General features: G+C 37.8%; 1 protein-coding gene across 1 annotated transcript in view; it reads left to right on the top strand.

The window, feature by feature from the left end:
• The first annotated feature begins 864 nt into the window (after nucleotides 1–864).
• LOC139743998 (protein furry homolog-like) overlaps nucleotides 865–25,679 on the top strand; it is a 93,032-nt gene continuing 68,217 nt past the window's right edge. Inside the window, exons 1-4 of the mRNA XM_071654466.1 lie at nucleotides 865–987; nucleotides 5,458–5,992; nucleotides 20,597–20,814; nucleotides 22,288–22,341. Of these exons, the coding sequence (XP_071510567.1) occupies nucleotides 5,962–5,992; nucleotides 20,597–20,814; nucleotides 22,288–22,341 (303 nt within the window). The 5' untranslated portion in view covers nucleotides 865–987; nucleotides 5,458–5,961. The remainder of the gene's footprint in view (nucleotides 988–5,457; nucleotides 5,993–20,596; nucleotides 20,815–22,287; nucleotides 22,342–25,679) is intronic.

The following is a 25,679-nucleotide window of genomic DNA, read 5'->3' as shown; positions in this document are numbered from 1 at the left end:
CGGTCAACTTGAGTTGATCCTTAAATTGGTAACGTTTCTAATGGGAAGCCGCATCTACAATTTTCCACCATGATTCATATTTTTCCCATTGATAATTCTGCTAATTATCGTATTGTAATAAATGGTGACACATGAATAGAAAGTTATTCAAAATGATAAATGCCGTTATATTCAGGGCTTTTAGGGCCTACATACATCAGAACCGTGACAGCAAAGGCGATTGTATGCTTGTATTATCAGCGTCATCATATTATGAACAATGTACAATGGTATAGATGAATTGAACATTTTGTTATTTCTTATGCATCTTATTGGTATATTGGTGTTGCTGTTGTTTTCATTTCAGTGTTCTACGTCCTACAAACCTATCTTCTTCTTTCTTTTTTTTTAGTGGAAAACTTTTTTCCATTGTTACGACTCTTCTTTTTTGTTACCACAAAGTGTGCATTTTTTTTCTTTGTTATAATACCATTTTCATGCATATATTTTAAATTGTGTTTGATAAACTGTCCTTCCCAGCTGAATGAAAGTCAAGTTGACATATGTACCGCTTCGTATCATTACTAGTATTATACATAATTTTTCTTTTGATGGAAATAGATGAACTATTGAGTTGAATTGAACTGAAAATTGGGTCACATTGATAGTTACAAAGAGCTGAACACAGAACGTGCGTGCGCAAAGGGACATACGGACGGACATTTTGATCGATTTACACAAAGGGAATCCAATCTTCACCAGTCCAACACCATCTCGTCATCCGCATAAAACATACATGTACTACCATCGTACGATACGATACAAGTATACGCGTATCCGCATTATATGCACAAAACAGACTGATTGTCAACAGAATAACGACGTTACAGGGGAAATATCAAGAGACCATCTCAGCGAGAGGTGTGGGAAACATTTTCTACATCCTATCATTTCACGGAATTTCGCGCTTTATATCAAACCCTTATTTCATGCGGATTTTCCAGATTGGTAGGTTGAACAACAACAACGATTTATTCAATATCGAAGATCATTCCCGCTGTGTTGCGTTTAATATGCAGTAGTAAGGCGCAATTCCAATAGGCCTAGTCCCACGCTTGGAGTTTCATGTATTTTATAGCATGCATGGATGTACAACCACCGCTACGCCGGATATTCCGGATGTTGTAAATTTGCCGGTATAATTTTACTTTATGTTTAGAACCATTTGTGCAATCTTGATTCTTAAGGGTATTGAACAGCCGAAAAATGAGACGAAACCGGGTAGATCTAGTAAGTACGCTGTGATTACTGCACTCTTCATTATTATTACGCCAGTCATTGTTTGCACAACGTGTTAAACTGTTACTTAGATTATGACTTTGTGTTAGAATCTACAATACATGTATTTCACTGATTTTGAGACCTAAAACTTTGGTTAGGTAGGAACTATCTTTTAGTTTACATTTACTAACTTGCTCCATTTTTGTACCCCAATCTATTCGAATAATGAGTATGAAGGGATGAAATTTGTAGCATTTCAATCTGTCTTCCTCATTATGTGTCTAAAACTAAGCAGTTGCAGTCAGGCAGTTGTGACTTGTCCTTGTCCTTGACTTGAACGCTGAACCAAGCGCCATCACTTTTTTTTTTTTTTTTTTTTTTTTTTATTTTTTTTTTTTGGTCACCCAATTCCCGTGGACTTTGCAGCAGTGGTTTGATGCTAACACCTTATGTTACTGTTATGTGTTCGGGATAGATAGTTGTGATTGGTATCACTGCGTTAATCTGACCATCAGTGTTGGATCTCGATTTAAGGCAGTCGTCTGGGAGATAGCACTAGCACCAAACTTGAAGTTGAAATTATGTGGAGTGTGGTAACTGTTTACCATTGGGAGCAGTGATTTAAAAAATGTTTGAGTTATCACATTTTATGCATAGTGTAGGTCAGTTGTATCACAAAACATCATACCATATAAAAAATTTTGCAATAAAACATGAAATATAAGGAGATATCACTTTTTTTTCTCAATAATCAATAAATGTAGACAGTTTATTCTAGAAACAATTTTGTATTGTCTATTATTCACATTTTTATTTAACAATACTTAGAATAGCAGACCCAGTTTGAGGGACCCAGTTTGCGCGGGGGGGGGGGGGGGGGGGGGGGGGGGGGCGGTCCAGTTTGCAGCACCCCACACAAATATGTCCCCTGATTTCTTCAAGCATTACAATTTTGCAAAAAACATATATTTTTTGATGGTCCAACTAGTTTTCAGCTTGTTAGAACACTTTATTTTGATTCATTATCCCAGACCTTCACAATTTTATAGTTATTCAAGATTGCATTCATTTCATCAATTTCCACCCATTTTGACAAGTAAAATAGCGCTATAATATGTAAATCCCATAGGAGTGCTGCAAATCGGACCCATCCCCGACATTTTGGTCACTGTTGCAATCCTCAAAACTGACAAAGGAAATGAATTTTAGAATATTTAACACAGTCACAGGAGGAATCCTTACCATGCCAGGCCTCTTGATGTTAAGATTTTGTATAAAGATACGAACATGGGATGATGATAGTTGCCTAGCAACAGAACAAAATCTTAATGTTTTGTTAAGAAAGTCATACTTTTTTAAAAACAGTGTGACACAGACAGTTTAAATTAGAATTATGAAGGCCATCATCCGAGTTATTTCATTATTTTGGTATCAAAAGAAAGCTCTCCAGTTTAGAAAAAAAAAAAAAAAACCTCTACTTTTGAAGATATGGTTAGATATTTCTAGGGGTGCCGCAAATTGAACCCCTGCAGCAAACTGGTGCCCCGACTCTAACATTGATTATGATGATTAGAATTTTGTTCAAGTTATAAATGTCTCGATTTTGTGGAATTAAAAAAAAAAGAGCAAAATCCAGCTTACCCAGTCGAGCATAAAGAATTACTCACACAAAACTATTCACTTTTACAGTTTTAATAGAACACATAAGTGAAGTTTGAGGAAAAACCAGTCTGTTTACAAATCATAAATTTGTTAGCTTTCAGTGCTATTTAAAATAGCCACTAAAATGGCCCCAAAAAATCGTTAACATCTCAAAATCAGAAAGGATGCAAGAGTTGCATCAAATATATTCAGATTCAGCACCTTTGAAATATGGTTAAAACAATCAATTTATCATCAACTTATTCAACATTTCTAAGGAATTATTAAGATTGGAATTTCAATTTTTGATAGCTATCTTGGATATCTTAAAGGACAAGTTCACCTTCATATACATGTGGATTGAGTGAAGGCAACAATGTTAGTAGAACACATCAGTGAAAGTTTGGGGAAAATCCGACAATCCGTTCAAAAGTTATGAATTTTAAAAATATCTATACAATCACTGCTGGAGGAGAAGACTACTACAGTGTATGATGTCACATGCGTACAACAATATAAGGAAAATAAAAAGAGAATTTCACAAAACTTGACTTTTTGAATAAAGTGCACATTTCCTCGACTTGTTACTGACTTGAATATGTTAGGGGTAATATTGTTCCCCCTGACTTCCGAAAGAGAGAAGTCAAGTGTTCATTTATGTGAGAAAAGTGAGAATATCTTGAATTTTCTCTATACTTCCTTTATATAGTTGTACTCATATGACATCACAAGCTATAGTAGTCTTCTCATCCAGCCGTGACTGAGCAGAAACTTCAAAAATTCATAACTTTTGAACGGATTGTCCGATTTTCCTCAAACTCTCATTGATGTGTTCTACTAATATTGCTGTGCATTCACTCAACCCACATATCTATGAAGGTGAACTTGTCCTTTAAATCCCTCAGGGATAAAAGCTGCTTCATTGAGATTCGGATTCAGCACCCTCAAAGTAGGTTAACACCATTGATTTGCTTTAAAAAACAAACAAACATTTAAATAAGGAAATGCTTAAAACTTCAGTTTTTATAAGCCATTTGGATATCTTAAGAACCTCAGAAGTGCAAGAGTTGCATCACCAAGATTCAGGGTCACCACCCTCAAAGTAGGGTAAAACCATCATTTTTTTTTTCATTTTTTTTACCATTTTGAAGGAAATGTACAATGTATGGGAATTTCTTTTTTTTTTTTGGGGGGGGGGGTGGTTTGTCATGTGCAAACATGTAGAATGTTGTTTATAAATTTAGGCCTAATAGAGTTCATCGATGTTGTTCTAACTTTGCTTTTTTAATACATTCCATGCATATTTCAATTTCATAAAGTCATGTGTATTGGATTCCTTATTGCCCATCATACTATGATAGGAAGTTGTGTAATAAAACAAGAAGGTCATGACTGGGTTAAATTTCTTTGATCTGAACTACTGAAAGTGAGATAGTTCTGTGTTGTCATTTTTGTTGCTGATTTTATGATTTGTGTGGACATGGTACCATACAGCCCAAACATTAACTGGTGAGGTTGATGAGAATTACTCTTAAATTGCTAGAACCACAAAAATGAAATTGTGTCACCAACACAAAAAGTAGGATTGTGTTATGCCACATTTAATGCAGTGCCCTGTGGTTTAAGTTTATAGGGTACTTAAACACCCAAGGTAATTACTTTGTTACATAATTATGCATCAAATTCATGCCTTGTGTGTTTGATTATATTATATTACATACATATGTTGAAATGTGTTCATGTGTGATTATTCAATACCTGTTGACATACTGTTTACAAAATGCATTGATGTACAGTATACATGTACAGTGTACATGTTTGTGGATATACATGTACAAAACTGTAATCAGCTATCGAAAATGGATGTGCCGAAATTTTTGATAAGTGTTCTAGTACTGAACCATTGTGGATGAGAACAAGAAATGTATTTAGTGCACATTTGTAGACCTACCTCTCTCCGTTTGAACCTTTTTACCTCAGAGGCTGTTTCTTTACAATCTTCAAAAACTATTGGTGTAAATTTGGCTTCAGAAAATTATACTCCTCATAGGTGCAGTAGGCACCTATATTGAACTTCACATGCTGTGAGGAAATGATGTGATGATTCTGGTGAGGTCGTGCGCTACTCATATACCACAACTGTACGCACATTATTTGCATGCTGGTAATGCAGGTAACCAGTTGGGGTGCTTCCAGATCCAGACAGCTGCCATATGACTCGTTATTGAATAGTTCCCTTCCCCCTTTTTTTTTGTACATCCTCTACCGAAGTTTGACGATAGAGATCTTTTATAGTGCATGTGCACCACTCATGCATTGTGTGAGTCACCTCATATGAGGATCTTGCCCTCTGCAGTGGGATAAGGTGAGTGGATTAATGCGAAATGACCTGCCCAGGCCAGAGTGGGGGTAAAGCATTGTCTGGAAATGTACCACAAAGCTGACAAAATACTTGCCGAATACTTGTTGTTTATATTATGATGCAGTGTGCATGGGAGCATATTGGTCCGATGTTAACGTCACAGACATCTGTTTCTCTTTGAATCTATTTCACAGATTGAACTCCTGATGACCTGGAGATGGCCTCATACTTTTTGTGATGTAATGTGAAGGGGGAGTGCATATTTTTTTCGCGACCGTACTGCAGGATGTGACAGCACACAGGCAGAGTGTGACATCACCAGACAATGAACGTTTCAGGGGGCCCCCCTCTGACACCCCCAAGAGTGGAGTGGGTCGCCTTCCTGGAATGGTCGGAGTCATGCTGGAGAGTGATGCGTACAACGGCCATCAACGGGGAGGGATGCTTGGGAAGGAATCATACCGTGTAAAACACAAGTCCTGTCACTGGAGTCTACAGTGTGGACACCCTGTGATATCAGCTGACTCTTAGTGATTCTCGTAATATTGATTTTTGTCCATCTGTACTGAAAATTTCCCTGGATCTGTGTGTTTGGCAATGTTAGTTCTACCAAAAACATTTTGATTTTCTGCTGCTCATCAAAGTGACACAGTGCAATTTTGGAAGTCATGGGAGTTTACTTCTAGCTGCTGAGAAAGATGTCTTCGAGAAGAAGTGAGGATTATTCAGGTGTGTACAACAATATCTGTTAACTTTTTTCTGTGCATATTGTTAGGGATGTGTGTGTACATGTACATTGTTTACACATGATCTCCATGTACGTCCATTTTATTTTTGGCCTCAATTATTGTCAGTTTGTTAACACATGTATGATTAAGCATCAACTCATTTATTAGCGATAATACTTCTTTTTTTTTTTTGGGGGGGGGGGGGGGTTGTAGTGTATTATATTTCAAAAGGGAGGAACAATGATAGTTGTAGTACATGTACATAGTACAATGTATGGTGGTGTGTGCATACCGGTTGATACAGTACTGAGATAATTTATATCAAGATTAAGTATAACATTTACATTTGTTGCAGTCTATATGCTTTGCTTGTCAATTTCGTCATTTTTCTTTCTGAAAAGAAATACTAGCTCAAGTGGAGCAGTTGCATATTTCTGAACACCAATTGGCACACCACTCTATTGAACACATGCAATGAATGACAAATGTGATGAAACATTGTTCATCCATTGTACTGATTTTCTTTTTTTATCTACAAATATTTTCAGAGATAAATTGAATGCCTTCATTTATTTTTCTCTCCACACATCACATTTTTGAATCAGCAATGAGCTCGTCCATATCATATTCAAAGCGAAGGTAGTTTTGAATGCTGATGCCAGTCTGGAAAAACGGATTATGTACGCATGCATACTGTAATTTAATTAGGGCTGCAGTAGATCTCATTTGCATCATTTTGTGGGAATTTAAGTGCGTAGTCTGAGGTGTATCTGTTTAGCCTATCAAAAACAAGGCGACAGAGTAAATGCAAGCATACATGTACAGCGTGCTGTACATACGTGTACTGTGTTGCAGCTTGTCAACTGAGTAAAGATAATCTCCCCGTGTATGCACACAGTCATCCGGTAGATTAATAAACAAGAGCACAGGGATAACGTGGACTGGGAGGATGACCTACACTGGAATACAAACACTATCATCACTAGCATGACTCACTGGATGAAGGGCGCATTGACGTGACTGTGATGAGTGGAGTCAAACAGACAATGTCCTTAGTAGCACAGTCTGTCTCCATGTGCCAGAATACAGTCAATACACGCAGTACATGCAATAGAGTGTGTAATGTTATTAGCAGTTTATTTCAACAGAAAAAGGAAGAAGAAAACTTCACTGTAAAACTTATGAAAAAGAAGTAAAAGGCCCTTAAAGCAAAGCCGTGCATTTGAAGAAGGAGAGCAGTTTTTAGAGCATGAGATCAGCCTGGTTCAGTCTTAAAAAATTTTTTGGTCTCTACATGTGTTCGTTCACCCTAGAATGGATCCTTCAGCATTGTCAGTACTAATACAGGGCTCAACATTAGCAGCTTGGCCAGGTAACCCAGGGCCACTAAAAATTGGTGTCTGGCCACCGAACATGCATTTAAAGGGCTATTTTTTGGTTGCCCAATCAGGCAGCTACGTTTGTACTGTTCAAAATGAATTTTACATTTCCTTTCATCCGGGCCACCAAAATTTAAAATTCAATGATGTTTCAATAGTGGCCCAAAGAGGCCACCCAAGAAAAAAAAGTTACAGTAATACAGGATATTTTTGCGGCGTGAAATCTGTGTGAATTGGAGCCAATGGCCTTTTTTGCAGCATTACATTTTTGCGAGTTACTTCTAACATTCAATACATACCTGTAGTGTAGACAAGAACTTTGGCATGCATTTTAGTTTTGTGAATCTCGGCTCTCAGGAAATTCACAAAATTAAAATGCGCGCGAACATTCCTCGTTTTACAGTAGTGTCGAGCCCTGGCTAATATATCATGTGCAGTATAATCTCTTGGATCTGGGTCAAAATAATGCACAATGAAATCTGCTCATGTACACTGTACCTGACCATGATCCCAGGCCAAGTTTGGCACAAGCAGGTACATCTGTACTACTGAAATGTATGCTGCGGAACATGTACCCTGAAATCTTTTTTTTCTTCATCTGGTTTTGCCCACATCCTTCACTTCTGAAGATTATTGTAGGCATCACATCCTATAAAACTACTTGCATGCCATTAGGTCAAGTGCATCAGTGCAGTAAAAAGCATGGTCTGAGTTTGAACAAAGCCAAATTATACAATGCACTAAGACAGCTTCATCCACTTTTCAGTTTGGATTTTAACTTCATGACATGACTACTGGCAACCCTTCCATGGCATATGGGCAATTCCGCGAAAAATGTTACCTTTCCTAAAAATCATAAATCTGCAATAATTTGAAAATATATATGAGCTACAGGGACAAATTTAGTGTCAAATGCTAGAATTTGTCTAGTTCTTTCATTTGAGTGGTATTTTGATACAATTAAAGTGTATTTATGAATTCTTTTCTTTAAAAAACCCATTTGGGGGCAAAATTTTTGATAATTTTTGTAAAAACACACAATCTTTGACTCTCATTATTCCATTTTCAGAAACACTTCAGCACTTGTTTCAAAGTAGTTCATGGTTAAGAATGAACAAAAAAACACTAACATTAGTCTTGTCTGAGATATGGACTGAGTTAAAGTATGAATATTGGGACTTTAATAAGTGGACAAAGTTGCAATGTTCGCAACGCTAAAAATGTAATGTCCGTAAAGCTATATTTGTGAACCTGTAGAATCAGTGCTGAAAGTGTTGCACACCATTATCAATCTACAACTTAAACAGGACCAGAGCACTCATTTCAGAAGAAAATTCCTTTTACTTAATGCTCTGATTCATAAATTTCTCAACATATCCACATGGATGTAAATAATCGTGTCCAAAAAATGTAATGTCCGTAACAGCAAACGTTTTGTGTAATATCTACCAAATGATTTATAGCAACTGATCAAAATTCAGACTGTTGACATTTCAGGATGACTGGGTTAGAATAAACCATGAATGGATTAAGAATGATTAAATGCTGAGTTGTTGAAATAAGCCCACAAAGTCACCAAAAATTCTCTAAATATAATGTCCGTAACGCTAGAATTGCCCATATAGTGTTTTAATAGTAGCTTTTTTAGATGCTGGCTCACAATTATAAAGGGTGGAGAGGGACTTGTTTGGGTGTGAACAAGAACAAATGATACAATTTACAGTACAACATGCTTGAAAGCTTATACACTTTCTAGTTTGGACATGACTACCCGCAACCGTTATAAAGCATTTTAAAGGAGAAGTCCGGACGATTTTGAAAAAAATTAACCAAAATCTACATAAATAAAGGACCATAATGACTAAGTTTCATTGAAAAAGACCCTCCCAACTCGCCACAATCGATTTTTTAGCATCACTAATTTTGAATCGTAACCGTTCGATTTCTGTACGCCGGCGAGAAAGATCACGTGACAGCGTGACGTTTCATCCTCACATTGCTTTTTGCTTGGAGCGTCAGCTGGCTCGGGGGAGCCCTGCTTGAGCAACGGTGATACGGGCCAAGCAAGCGGTAGTAGCGTACCGCTCAACAGTCTCTGACCACACAGCGGATGCACTCGGCATGATCTATTGCTTCATTAAAAAAATGCCGTTGTGTCAAGTGTTAGGGTGTTGTCAATACTTCAACTTTACTAGTAAGTCTTCAAATTGAAGAAATATTTCGATTTTAAATTGATATCTATCCACGATACTACCTTTACATGATCCTGAATGCTACAACACGCAGCCCGATTACGCTGTGTGTATTGGGCTGCTGGTCGTAGTTACCGGCGCGGCGCGGCGGCGGTACCAAGCTGGCGCTGGCGTTTCTTCCTCGGTTCAAGTTACATGTATACTGTCGTATTTTATCACCGTCAGACACACTTTTCAACAGTCTCGGACAACAAAAGAGGCAATAATTCTGACATTGACAGACTGATTTCAGATTGTTCACACTCAGAAGTCGAAAAAACGATTGCGGATTGTGATAGCACTTGGCAGCAGCAGACGTAAATGTATGCCTGCACAGCCCGACAACAGCTAATGCATTGTAAGTGATGGGGTGGACACTAATAAGTACGGCAGTATTATAATACATACATATTTCAATTTAAACGAAAATGTTATAGCATTGCAACTATTTTACATTAATCTTTGAAGATTTTATATAGATATATAACGAAGATTATTTGAATAAAGGAATACAGCGTTTGGCAACAGCACTCCTAAATTGGTGTACGGTCTCCTGCAGTAGCGCCGACAAGGCACACCTATGCAGGCATGCAGATACCGCCCGCAGTCAGCAGTGCAATGGGAGATCGATGCGTAGCTGGGCTTCGCTCGCGGTGCTCTCAGCTGAGGAAACTGCGCCCGATACGTCACGCGCAATGCATCCTGGGACAGATAGTACGAAGGGCAGCTCGCGACGGATTCGAACATGAAGAATTACCTTATTAAAAAAAAAAAATCATAGTAAATGTATCTGATGGTCTTTTCTCGTTGGGAAAAGGGTAATAGGTTCATGAAATATTGTTCTTTACACACAAAACGGCTGATAATCGTCCGGACTTCCCCTTTAATAGTGGCATTTTGAGATGTTGGCTCGGAACGGGTTAAGAGGGACTTGACATCATCATCATGTGATTTTCAGTTGACACAGTGCTATCAATCACTGCAACACTTGTCTCAGTCTTTAAATGTAGCAGTAGCTGTAGTATGACGACATCAAGGTACAGCTGTAGCATGTCTACATGTATACAATGTAGATGTATGACCCTGTACACATGTACATGTAATGGGTACAACTGAAGGGGGGGGGGGGGGCTCAGAACATGAAAATTGGAGACTGCGAGCATGTACATTGTACATTATACTGTATTGTACATACACATGTATAAAGTTGATACAATGTTTTAAAACTATTCTTTTAATTTTTTTTTTTTAAAGTAAGTAAAGTCACATACAATTTTATCTTGTGGAGTGTTTCCTGTAAATCCATCTCACTGTTGTCCCATGGCTCAGACTGCACATAAACACTAGCAGCTGGATTCTCAAAACAGAGAAGGCAGCAAAATCAAAACCAATATCTCCGTGTAGCTTTCTGCTTTGGTTTTGGTTGCCTTGGGAACTTCTAAACTGAAACGTGCCATGGGATTGGGAGAGAAGACTGGGGAGGAAAGAGAAGGAAGGGTGTTGTATGGCACATGTACAATGTAACATACGGGTTTGTGAGATGACGTTCTGACATTCAAACTGCTGTGTACAAACTCTCTCAATACATACACACATAGTACAATTGACTGGTCAAGAAGTGTTGTCTGAAAAATTTTGAAATTTCAAAGGGTGATAACTTCCTTACTAATCAGATTTTGATCATTTTTGCACTGTTTTGCACTGCAGGGACTTTTTTTCTCTTTTTTACAAAATTGATACAATTTTGGAGTGAATTTCTCCTAGAAGAAGGAAAGAAATATAAAGCCGTGGAAGGAAAGTACAGTGCTACAGCACAACTTGAACTTCCATAACATCGCTGAGAGTGTCAATGAGTGGACTACACACTAGTCTATCTTTGAACTTTTGCAGGTACATTGTACACTCACAAAATTTGCTAGTAAAATCAGGAATACAGCTTCATATGTATGTGTACATGTAGTACCTTCTAAAGTTAAAGAACTACTCATCATGAAAGATTCCACTCTCATGTGCATGTGCACTGTGTATTGTGACATCAGCTTTGCACACTGTACAGTATTTACCATAGTTTTCATGAGGATTTTATTTTCATGAATTTGACGAGTTGGGTGCTATTCACAAATACGGCATTGTATGTTGTACATCTACCTTTATGAACCTCCTGCTACCATTTTCAGTAATGAGATTATGAGAAAGTGATGAAGTAGCTTTTGCTGTATTAAAAATTCATATTCTTGGATGCTCATTACCGTATGCACTTCAGTCTTTAGTACAGTGTATGTAGTGAGCAGGCACTGTAGTACGTACCTGCTGCAGTTTACAGCTGTAGTTTGATTATGTTGGATTTTTAAATCTAACTGTCAATGACTCGAATGAGTTGATTTCATAGATGTATACACATAGATGTTACAAATTCATAATAGCTGTGTAATCAAAATAGTCATGTTCACAGACTTTACAGCATTTGAGACGTCACCCCTGTGATGGGTGTAGGCAGTGCTGTGGAGGGTCATTATACCACAGTACAATGTATACACCCACGGAGTTGTACTGGTTACATACACAAACTGTAGTAGCTCTATGGTTCTGCCTACTACAGTACAAACAATGTATTAAATGCTGCCTTTGGCTTGGGGTTGTGTGCAGCTGAGGTGCGATGGTGTACTCCAACCTCCGTCCGAAGGTGTTTACACCTTGCTTTATGCCCAGATCGCTACTGCAGGCATCTCCTACAGTGTACATCTGACCTTATCAATGTGCCCAGGGATGTCAAACTCAGCATTTGATAGGCATGAAGACATAAACATGAATTGTTGTACAAGTTTCTCTTCTACTCCTACTACATGTCAGTGCCATGCAGTGTATCAATTTCACACAGTAGAAGGTCATATTCAGATAGTGTAATTTGTACATGTAGGCTGTGAGACCGGATGTTTTGAAAAAGCCAAAAGGATTAGTTCATGAACCTGACAGCTCAATATTTCCCCATAGTTGGCCAAGCTGTGATCGGTTTGTTAATCTACTTCATAATACTCACTGTTGTGGTATTTTTCATGTTTGGAAAAAATAGATCTCTGACTTTCCGGTACTATTACTAATACTTAATTTTTTACCTATCCAGTGGTTTGAATCATGTTTTAGCTTGCAGCAATCACTTTGCAGTTTTCCTTTTAAATTTGTACAAACAAGCAAATACATACGAGGTTTTAGAAAAATGCAGTGCTAGCGTTATATCAGGGCTAGATGAAATCAGCATTTCTTTAGAATTTGAAAAAGAGGACAAAAACAACAAAACAAACAACAAGAAATCAGACGTAAAATAAAGTAAGTCATATTCCAACAAAGTAAAGAGCCTTCTTCCTCCTGGAATGCCACAAGAGACAAAGTCGGAAATGAAACTTGAGCTCTCCCTACTCCTATTTCTCATGTGTGCTCACTACTTGATTGAGTGATTGATGAGGAATGAGAAAAAGTAAGAGAGAGAGAGAGAGGGGAAAAAAAAAGAGCCCATACAAATTTGTAGTTCACTGCATGAGGAGCAAATATCAAGTGTTGCACAAGCATTGTTTTTTGCTATCTGTGAGTACAGCAATCATATTTATATTTACTGCTTGTGTCTACTCCCTGCTTGTGCATGCTGCATTTATGTGCAAATTGTACATTGTATGCATAGTGCAAAGCAGGACAATGGGTTGGCATTTGTGTACTAGGGATTTGTGTTGATTGCTTATGATGTAAGTGCTATGCTTAAATGTAATTGCTATGTAAACATACAACTAATGTAGATGGTGTGTGTGTATGGTACATGTAAGTCATCAATCTGCTACATGATCTTTAAACTTGCAGCTGCAAGGAAATGTAACCTTCATCGTGTCATCGGTGGGAAGGAAGTGTGCAACACAAATTAAAACATACCTTTACATGTGCAATTCAGCAAGTGAACAGTTAAAGGGAATCTACTGAAAAATTGTGGTACATTGTACATGTGGATTGAGTGATTGCAACAATATTAGGAGATTACATGTAGGCCTACAGTGTACATTCAGTGAAGTTTGAGAAAAATCGGACAATCATAATTCAAAATTATGACTTTTTAAAGCTTTGGTGACTGCCATTGCTGGATGAGAAGACTACAACCGTTTTTGACATCACTGCTGTGCAATGTGATAACTATGAATGAGAATTAAGCATATTTTCATTTTTCTAGCATAATGGAAGAGCAGTTTGTAGTTTCAAAAGGCAGGGGGAATGATGTTACCCTAAAAACAGTGCTATCAGATACATGTACAGGTCAATGGAATGTGTCCTTTTCATGTAATATATTGAGATTTTGTGGAATTTCTTTTATGTATGCCTTACAGTACTACACCTTGTATGTATCGTTATTCTGCAGTGACATCACAAACTAAGTCTTCGCATCCAGGGATGGAGGCGCCAAGACGTACAAAATGTGTAACTTTTGGACATATTGTCCAATTTTCTTTGAACTTCACTGATATGTTCTACTACAAAGTACAATGTATTGCTGCATTCTCATTCCACATGCATATTTGGGTAAATTTCCCTTTAAAGGGAAGGTATATTATGTAGTTTTGGTTGAGACCTGGCTTCAGGTTTCTAACTTTTTTTAGTGAGATAATGAGGGATCTCTTATGAAATATGAAAGAGCATGTAATTCCAGGAGGAATTCAATGTTTATTCGATAAAAATTGGTTTTTGAAATGGCTGAAATATCCAAACCATAGGATCCTAATAAAAGGTGGGACCCACCTTTTACTACAATGTAGGACCGCTTCGTTTTACTTTGTTTTTGGATATCTCAGCCATTTCAAAACCAATTTTCATCAAATGAACTATAAAGTCCTCGTAGAGTCATGGTATGCTCTGTAACATTTTATAAGTGGTTTCTTCTCATAGTATATACTCACAAAAAGTTAAAAGCTCGATCCTCATCTCCACCAATACGATGCCATCCCTCATATAAAGTGAAGGGAGAACAAGTGGACAGTCCAAGTGATAACAGTTAGAATACACCATAAGTAAAGCTTAGTCATTGCTGTGCAGTTACAGCATACTGCATCAGGCTCTGCGAATTACAATGTACAATATGTTTGTAGGTGTTGTTGTTTTATTGTGGCCACAGTGTTTTTGAGAAGCAGTGATGGTTGGGAGGGGGAAATCAGATGGACTGTTCGGCTTGGATCAGATGACTTGGGCAGGATGCACAGATGACAGAAGTCAAAATGGATTTTTCAGGATTCCTCATGCAAACAAATTATGTGGCTCAGATCCACTGCAGGAGAGATGAGAAGATAGCCCAGATATTTAGTGCTGTCCCCATACACCACAGAATACAGTGTATAGTACTTCACGGATCACAGTTGTACATATTACATCGCACACTATATTCATTCATCGTCTGTACTTGTACACAATATACTTTAGGTATGTGTGCTCCAGTAATGTACATACAGTACGTACATACTTGAATGTTCATGTACCAAGTATGTGCAATGATACCTTTGTCGAAATCTGCCCACATTTTATTTATGAATGTACAATTACGTAATCTTGTCATGTTTAAAAGTTGCATTTTACATTGTTTACAGTGCACAGTGTGTGAACGTACATGTACAAAAATGAAAGGTACTGTAATGCCTTTCAGTGCTACAAGTTCTATCTTTTTGGAGGCAAAACTGTGTGCAAGGTGTACAACACTTTGTACTTACAACTGTAAACATAAGCATCTGTATGGCACCATCACAGTGAATCACCATTACCTGCAATACTTTTGCTCCGTGATTATTGTATTGTGTAACTTCTACAATAAATAAATGGCTTGTATTAACTTTATTTTTAAGCAAAGAAGTTTATATTGTACTGCTGCTGTATGTAAAAACTATGACAGCAGAACTGATTGTTGTTGTTTTTTTTTTGCTATTGCAGAATCTTACATTCGTTTTCTCTGCTTTTTGCAGTGTCAGCTGAATATGTGAAGAAAAAACATTCTCGTTCCTTGTAGCCCCTCTTGTAATAGCATAATCTTGAAAAATGGAGGCTTGATGTGTAATACTGGAGGGTATGAGCAGAATTCAGCTTGAATCTGATTACCATAGCAGGCATGAATTATGATGTTTGCTCCGCCAGAGCCTCACCGTGCCTCGTTTTTTGCTCTGGGGCTAAAAGTTCGGAGGAGCGCACTTGGGCTTGCCATCATTATGCATGCTGACGGCATGTGTTCGTTGGCTCACAGGGGGTCGTCAGGAGTGGTATGGGGTGAGGGGAGGAGGGGAAATTGACTCTGCCTTGCACCCTCTACAAATGTTGCAGCTACGGCGCATATTTCTGCTGATTTATTCTATTGTGTGAGCTTCATTTTACAGTACTTTGTATGCACATTGTGGAAATCTGCAATGCATCAGCAAATTTGTGTTGTAATGTGACCATGCATATATTTGTTTGAAATTAAAAGGTAGGATGCAACAATTTCATTGTATTCTACAGATCTGAGAAACACAATATACACTGTACAGACAGTTTTAATACCCGTCTGCAGGTGTACAGTAGCAATCATTATTGTACATATACAGTAGTACATGTTGTATGTACTGTACATTTACATCGTACTCAGCTCAGATATCAGAAAAATGAAATAATGAAAGAAAACATGCACAATCATGTGTTGATTGAAATATCACAGCTGTCATGATTAAAATTCTGGAGAGAAAAAAACAATTCAGTGTACTGTACTGCCGTGCTATGCTCTCTCTCCCTCTCTCTCCGCTCTCTCTCGCTCTCTCTCACTCTCTGGATATTGGATGCGAAACATGCAGGTGTATTGTCTGTAATATCTGTAGACAATATTACACTATAGGGGATAGGAATTGTAAATTACAGTCTGGCAGGCATTCAATACCTGGTAGTTCATAATGCCTTGACACTTTTGGATACTGTGTGTGTGTGTGTGAGAGAGAGAAGATGAGGATGTCATCATAGCGCATCACAGACCTATGCGTAGGAAAGAGGGGGAGAGGGGATTATAGACTTGCAACAGCTGTGGAATTATTTGGAATAAGTCTTTCATTGATGTAACCCAGTTATTTAATGAGAAGTGATTAATTAGGAGGTTGACTGACCTCAGAGAAAACCCATTGGACTCTCCTCAAAGGGGGTTTAATAACATGCAGAAAAATGCTTACAAATTTTTGACAATTAGCGAAGTGATAACGAGCATTTTGCATGAGGCTATCTCACAGTGCTGTAAAATCACTTGCCCGCTTGCCCGTACAGGGCAACTTGGATTCACAGTTGGTAGGCAGAATTAAAAGTGAACAATTTAACCTGCTCCTTGTATGAGGTCCTGGCTTAAATGTCTATTTTGAAAAGTATGAAATATACTGCATTTTAGGCCTATTACATGTTTGTATACATGTACATTTCTTGTGTTTGTAAAACTTTGAACTGTATTTCATAAGCCAATCTATTTTCACGTACAAATATTTTCACAAATGAGGACGTTACAGACATTTTTGTGAAATGTTGTTTATGTGATTTGACACCGATGCTATCGTAATTGCACGAATGGCTGTCAGTTCGTGATATTTTTGCATGTTTGCACTACATTTGCAGCCCAACAGTGATTTGTGAAATGTGCAAAAATTAAACTCTCATGAAAAATAACAGCTTTTACACTAACCCATGTCCAGTTGTAGCTCAAACTGCTGGCAGGTATTACAGACATGTGCAGCGTGTGATGCAATCACTTTTGTGTTACCTGGTAACACTAGAGGTACTTGTATGTCTCCAGGTTGCTGTTAGAGATAAAGTGGGGTTAATAATCTTTTTAGTAAATTTGACATGCCCTGAGTGGTATGATAAATCTATGCTACAACTTTACATTTAAAAGATTTTATCTCAAAATTCAGTGAGTGAATTTCTTTAACTGGCTACCTCTACCATACAGCTGTATGATTTGTTGAAATGTCTCGCTGTAATTATCATTTAATGCTCTTTCTATGTAAATGAAATGCTCTTCATCTGCAAGGGATTTCTATGGGCAAGAGGTAAAGAATACACAAATGATCTTATCAAATGTTCCAAAATACTTTCAGAATCGTTGAGTTTCATTCCATTTTTGTTTTTCTCTCCATAAAAATCAGTGAGAGGGAAAGTTGGCCCCAGTGTCATTAAATTTGGTGAGTACTTTACTCAAGCACTATACAGTATTACTGCAGTGAGAACCACTGACATCACATAAACATGCTTGTTTACTCCAAGCAGTGCACAACATCCAGGATGTACTAATTTATGCATCAACCTGCACCATACACAATGTACATAATCTATGGTAAAGCCTAGCCTTCTGTCCAGTTGTTTGTGTCATATGTTCATTCGCTGGTGACGGTTGTTTAATAATCTGGGGAAGCATCGATAGTGTTCACATCACTCACCACTGTGTCAGCGCACATGTAGAGCTGAGTTCATCATTAGTCTAATTAATTCACTGTGTACATGTAGGGAGGATTCCCCCCCCCCCCCCCCCCCCCCCCCAAGGTACTGGGTGGCCATTCACCCTGCCGAAGCATTTAAAGGGAAACACTCCATTTCATGTTCAAGAGAACTTCAATGAACTCTCCTGTTGCTTTGTACATGAAACATTGCTTTTTCCTTTTTTTTTCTTTTTGCTGATAGCTCAACAACCGCTTTTAAAAGTTATTATTGCTACATGTGTTTAAGCACAAATGCATTAGATATCATTATTTGAGATTCATTTCATGCACAAAATTTCTTCCTTTCATTTCTTCTTGTAATTTTTTAAAGATTAAGAATTAAAATGTTATATTTGTGTGCAAATAAAATGGAAGCATAAGAAATGAAGATATCTCATGTAATTTGCATACAGTACATGATTGTGACCAAGAATGTTAGTTTAAAATTCTAATTACATAAAACATTTATGTTGTGTGTGTTTAATAGAACTTTCACTCTTCTGTTTTGTGTTTGATTCTGCACAGTTTAGAAGTCAACTTTAACATCAAGTAGAGTTTCTCGTTAAAATGTGCATTGAACACTCTAGTGGCAACTAAAATGGGTAACAGTGGGTGGAAATTACATGTGTACATACAATTGTATATGTATCATGACAAGCATATAATTTATAAATGAAATGGAATGTTGTTCTTTGTAATGTAAAATGAATGTTGGTGTTTTTCGATAAATCTTTTGACAAAAAAAAAAAATTCATGTCTGATGTGTGATATCAAAGGAGCAACAGAAACTGTGCCATTAGGCAATGTTTGTAATATAAAATGGGCTTTAGAATCTCTGCAATCTGATTGGTCAATTGTCATGCATTGATTTTTACTGATCCACACTATGATCCACACTCGGTAAAATCCGAATGCATGGCTCAAGTCTTGTATCTTATATACAGTAGTGTAGTAGGTGTACTGGACGCATGATGGGGAAAATGGTTGTATTTCATGCATTTATGGGCCCATTTTATAACACAAATGATGCACAGGTCTATTTTGTGGATCAGTGAGAATTGGATGCTCTCGTTTAACTTTGGAACAGTCTAAAACCCACTCGCTGCACTTGTGGGTTTAAACAGTTCCAAATCTAATCTCGTGCATCCAATGATCCACTCTGTCCCATGCATCATTTGTATACTGCACACTGGCACTGGTCCAACGGTTTGGGACCAGTAAAAATCACTGTTGGACTAGTAATTGACAGACAGGTCGGACCAGTAGAAAAAAATGGGTTTGTGTGCAGCCCTGTATTAGATTTTATAACAAAGCACATGCAGTGTGGTAGTTTCCCCTGTTATATTTCAGTGGACATTTGCTTCTTGTAGCTGTAACATCTGAGAAGGAAACAAAAGGGGGGGTGGAGGCCACCCTGAATTTCTGTTGCATCCTAGTAATGATATATGTACCAGTAACGGCAATGTGATATACACATCGGGTATGTGGTTTAATGTCTATTTCACCATGTGTCACATTTAATGTACAGCCGTGCTGATGTATTGACTTTGCAATCAATTAAGACAGGTGTCGTTCTTTTTGTTTGGGGGGGGGGGGGGGGTGGCATGCCTCATCGTAGTGCTGCCAAAATCATCAAGTTTGTTTTAGATTGGTCGTTTGTCCATTTGTCTGTACAGTTTTATTATCATCGTTTCCTTTTCTACAGATAATTTGAGACAGACTGAGGGTATTGTATGGAAAATTTGTAAACAGATTTGTGTAGGAATATGAACACATAACAAAATTCGGGTCATGAAGTCAAAGGCCATGGAATCAAAGCCAGAAGCCAGAATTTCACTTTGCACAGGGCCTATTAATATACACAATGTAGGTCTACTTCAAAGAACAGTTGATATTATTTCTGATGAATGGGCAAGATCAGGAAAAGGCAATGACAGTGTACTGTGTCCGTATTTTGGTTGATCTGGATATACAGGTGTAGTCAGTGCTCATAGGTCAAAGTCATATTTTGTTGATTGTTGGTATGATGTGAGAAATACAATGTACCTGTATGTGACTCCCTTGAAATACAGCACAGGTAGATCACAGCTACAGTTGCTGCAGAATAAGCCCAGCAATCCAATATTAAAAGGTAGCATGGTATGCTGGAATGCAGGGGCTGAGCTTTTCAACTTATCCTGTGGAATGGTGCGATGTCCCCAGGTCATCCACAGTATCTGCACTTTCAGTTCTTTCAACAATTCAGTTACATAGCCTATAATTTTTCCCCAAACCTATCTCACATCTTATACCATATCTCTTGTCTCATGACTATAACTAAATTGTGTCTTTATATACTAGAAACACAAGCTTTTTAAAAGAGTAAAGATTTGCTGAATAAATGTTGGTTGCTGTCCTAGTCGTAGTATTTTATCACATTATATTAAAGTTATTTTCACCACTGGAATTGAACACTCTTTGGCAATGGCTCATTTTCATCCTTATTGTTTTATTGCTGTCCCTGAAGGCTCCACCTTGAGCCTTGCTACCAGCACTACCTCAGACACAGTCTCGTTGCCATGGATACGGAGGCCGACAGAGGAGGACAAGCAGGACTCTGCGTCCACCACCACCATCCCACTGGACACCAATGTGAAGCCTGGCCAGTATGTCCTCCAGAGTCTTTTTGCAGAGTTCACCATCCAGGCAGAGCGCAAGATAGAGCGCATCATGACAGAACCACTGGTAATGAACCACTCTTCCTTTCCTTTACCCTTTTCAATATAGACCAGTTAACTAGTACAGTCAAGTTTTATTATGCATACCTTTTAAATGAAAGGTTGTTCCTGACAACCAAAGTCTTGCCTGGCATAACAACAACTACAGCATTTAAAGCGCTTTCCATGATTTTAGCATTAACTAAATACATAAGATATATGAGAGGATAGAAAAACTTGTTCCATTTTCTTAGAAAAATATCCAGAAACATAGAGATATATGGGTAAACTTTGCTTGTGTACTGCCTTCAGATCAGGGCCCCAGTTCATAAAAAGTTGATATGATAGCAACTCTTACTGGAATGGCAATTGTCATGGTAATAACAGCAATCCAGAAGTTGCCATTCCAGCAACAGTAGCTATCCTAACATCTTTTATGAAATGGGGCCCTGTTCTCATAACCACCTTTGATAAAGAAGGTGTCAGCACAGCTATTAGACAAATTTCTTGGACTTTCACGTCATTGAATGTGGGCAGAATACATTTATGATGTAGTAAGCAGTCGGGTATTGCTTATAGCTCATACCAATAATGATCAGATAATGTTACAGGGATGATAGACGGAGTCTACATTCTATTCAGTTGCTAAATATTTCCAGAGCTCTTAGGTTTATACCAATATCAGCACTATAGACAAGATGAAGATAGCTAAAAAAAAAACAAAAAAAACCTGTTGACTATGAGTAACACATTGTCAACAGGCATATACAGAACATGTTCTAGTTCCTTGATCTATAATTGAAGGGGAAAAACAAACAAACAAACTGGTATTACTGTGAATAAGTGGCACATTGAACACGTGCTTTAAAGTTATTGCAAACACACACTGACATGCACATCTTTATGCTTCTGTGTTTCACTACAAACAGAGGGAAAAAATAAGATGCTGTGGATGTGTGATAAGTTAAGTGAATTAAAACAAGTATCTAATATGACCTAATTACTGGAATGTTGCCAGGTCATGTAATAGTAGATTCCATAAGTCCCTCAGAACAAAGTTGTCACAGTCGTGTGGCCATGATATCTGTGCATGATACTCCTCTGTCTCTTAAGTGTGTCACCTCTACTTTCACTCATTCCTGAAAGACGAATTAACGGGATGGCTAGAGTAAATGGATACCATGGATCACATGAAGTTAATCCTCCAAGGTAGACAAACATATTTCCTGCGGGCTGATGCAAGTACTATTATGCCATGGTCATTTTGTCTACATTGATATAAAGAAATACACGGTGTATTACTATTCAAGAAATGTGAAGTCACAAAAGCAAGAAATCCATGTCAGATGATTTTCTGACATTCAAACTTTTCTTTCTTCTTTAATGCATGACTGATTTGGCTCAAACTTAGCTGATCCATTGCCTCAATTTTTATTCTGAAGGACTTTTTTGTCATTGATGGAAATATTCATCTGAATGTCTTGATGCTCCTTCTCCGTAGGAGAGCCCCCTGGCCAAATGCCTACAGCGAGGGGAGGACCAGCAGTTTGATCAGGTGAGACCAGTTTCCATGGTTACAACCCTCTCCATCCTCTCTTCCCTATTCCTTGCATCATCCAGGTCTCTGCATTGATGAGACACCTCTGTCAAAAATATGTATGTATTCTTTTATATCACCCAACTAGAAAAGGGAGAGTGCTTTCTGGTTTAAGAATACTGTAAAACAAAAATTTTTTGTGGCAAGAAATTTTAGCGTAGTACTACTGGCATTCAATGCATATAGTGTAGCCAAGAAATTTTATGTTTATTTTAATTTTGCGAATCTTGGCTGTCATGAAATTCGTGAAATTGAAATGCATGCAAAAAATTTATGGTTTTACAGTAGATTTGTTTCTTCATACACATATCTGTAGTACACTATAGCACTCAGCGGAAGCATGTTATTGACATTTATGACCCCCATGAAAGTCAAGAAGATATTGTCTCACTAAATTTTGATGCATTCCAAAGTTGTGCCGTCCGATGTCGATTGTACACCATTAACACCAAAATGATGCATTGCTATGCATTCAAAATCTGAAACTGCATATATCAGCTAGCTTTTCAGATATAAATGCCTTTTCAGCACTGTAAATTTAGTCACTCTAGTGTATAAACCGCATGGCTTCTCCTGGTGAGAAGCTATTTAAAGATTCAACAGACACACTTGTTGCCTGTCGTAAAGGTTGACTTGTGAAGGATAGCAGATGATCAGTGCTTTTCATTATCCACAAATTGTTAGAGGTCACATGAATGTCGTCTGCATATTGGTACAGGGACACAGTCTAGGGCATGCCATCTTAAATTGCTTACTCTTTGGTTTTCATGCCAAAAATCAGACATTGAAAGCCCCCCTTAAATGTTATTTCATTGTTGTCAACCTGTTGAGATGTCTGTCATACAAATGTCTACTACTTTCAAAACATAAAATTCAGAATTTGAATCAATTTATGTGAGCTGGCTACCATCTCTGGGAAAGCACAACTGTGTACTGAATCTGTAATAAAGATTCTGTGACAGTTACAGTGTTAAATTTGATATTAGTTGTACACTTGTACCTACACAACCTAAATAGTCTGTACCGGTAAGGGGCCAACACTCACTCTAAAATCTGCAAGCAAGGTAAATGTATCTTGGTGGAGTGTGCTATGAAACTCCATGGGACATTGTCACTTTACTTGAAAACAGCGATGTACATAAGGATGTTGGTGAATAAAAAAGGTCCTAGTCTAAAGTGAGCCCTGACCTGTCGCAGAAACAGCTGGTTAGCACGTCACACAAGCCTGTGCTGATCAGCGATTGCCCACCATTTGCTGTGGTGATGTCAGATCCTTAGCGCCAAGCAAAACATCCACCAGACAGTTCTGATGCATGTGACTGCTAGATGACAGACACAGATATGTAGCGTTTCATTCTTGAGTAATCTACAATGTGCAGGATACATCTTACAACATTCCACAGTGATTGTGTAAATGTCACTAATGATTGTTACAGAGCCTGAGTAATGTTTCCTATTCAAATTTCAGACAATTTGTGCACACACACACACACTCACATTTAGGTATACACAAACAAACACACATAAGTGCTGTGTACATAATTGTGCTTTTAGTGGCATTGCTTACAGTATATGTGTCCCTGATCATAATCTGCTAAGTGATATAGATCTGTGTCTTTAAAGGGAAATCAACCCCTCACAGAGATTTACCAGAATTATAGCAAGAAATGAGCATGCGTGCAGTGAACATGTTCAGAAACATGCTTTCTGGAAAATTCCTTCAACAAGGGTATTTGTAGATCTGTCCAAATTTCTTCTTATTCTTTTATTTTTGTCTATTATAAATTATATCAATGTTTCCATTTGAAAGTAAATGGAGATAAGGAGAGGCAATTTGGTATGCAAAGGTTGAACATTTACCGTATTTACAATTATACTCAATGACATATGCTGTAGAATACTGTAAAACAAGATATTTTTGCGAATTGGAGCCAACAGCCTTTTTCGCAGCATGAAATTTTTGCGAGTTGCCTCTAACATTCAATGCATATAGTGTAGACAAGAACTTTCGCGTGCATTTTAATTTCGCGAATGTTGGCTCTTGCGAAATTCGCAAAATCTAAATGCACATGAACATTCCTCGTTTTACAGTGCACTGATAGTTAGCCAATCGTTTGATTGATGGCCAGTTGTTTGTTTTTTTTCTCTCTCTAGGGACTCAGGTTGAGAACTTTTGGCATACATGTATTATTTAGATGCCAGAGTACAGTCTTACAGAAATGAATTGCTTTAGTCATCCACGACCTAAACCAAAGAGATTTTGTAAATAAAAGATAGATGATGATAGATCTGTATAAAAGATAATAGATAATTTTACAACAGGCTACTAATGTTCTATGCATACAGATGCTGAATATAGCAAACATTCTATGTACAGACAATTATGGCTAATTTCTCCCTCCCCCCCCCCCCCAAAAAAAAAAGAAAAAAAGAAGAAAAAAAAAAAGGTGTAAACCTTTCGATGGCAACAAACCCCTTAACAGACGGTCTTATCTATGAGGATTTTAATTTAGGCTGTGCCTGCGTCAGCTGAGCACTTTGCTTCCTAATTTACGGCAGTCTGTTCCAGGCAACGGGATAATCTGTGCCCATGGCCTTATTAGAGCCCACAGTCGCCTGTTTTCCTTGTATTCAATCATTTACACTGTAGGAAGTTGGAAGGAATCCATGTGTTGTGTCTGCCATTGACAACAACTGACGCATGTTTGCTGTCACAGCATTTCTTGAGAATCGGACAGATGTCTTGTTGAATGTGCATCTAAAAAGTGCAATGTATAGAGTCAGGACAACCAGTGCTAACAATTAACATGTATCTGAAGTACACATGTACCAGATACTTCGATTTCAAGTTGAAGCAGAAAAGTTCCTATCATCAAATAAATTTGGTTAAATTTGAATGATAGGTTTTGCTGTTTTGGCCTGCAAGAATTACAAAATGGCTGGCATACATCAGTCAACCTATCAATGAAAGAAAGCCTTTTAATTTGCGATCCAACATTGTGATATGAAATGTATGTATATTAGTTTATATTTAATGTCCAATTTGTTTAATGTCTGTTGAAGTGAAATGTAATGCTGTTCGTAGTTTGTACTAAGAGTTCCAGGCAGCTCACTGAATATGAATGAAAGGTGATCAAAATATGCACACATGTCTTTGTACTCATATAGGCACACACAGATAAACTTACAACAGACACATGCACATTGAAAGAAACCCTCGAAAGGGGACATGATCATTGATCAGGTGACTGTCCATATAGTGATGTATCCGAAACTCAGCCCTCCTGGGTTTATTT

The sequence above is a fragment of the Diadema antillarum genome, unplaced genomic scaffold, assembly GCF_040938485.1.
Source record: "Diadema antillarum isolate AM-2024a unplaced genomic scaffold, OU_Dant_1.0 seq00001126_RagTag, whole genome shotgun sequence".
In the NCBI taxonomy this organism is placed as follows: domain Eukaryota; kingdom Metazoa; phylum Echinodermata; class Echinoidea; order Diadematoida; family Diadematidae; genus Diadema; species Diadema antillarum.
Note: the sequence above shows the minus strand (reverse complement) of the source record. Positions and strands in the feature narration are given on the sequence as shown.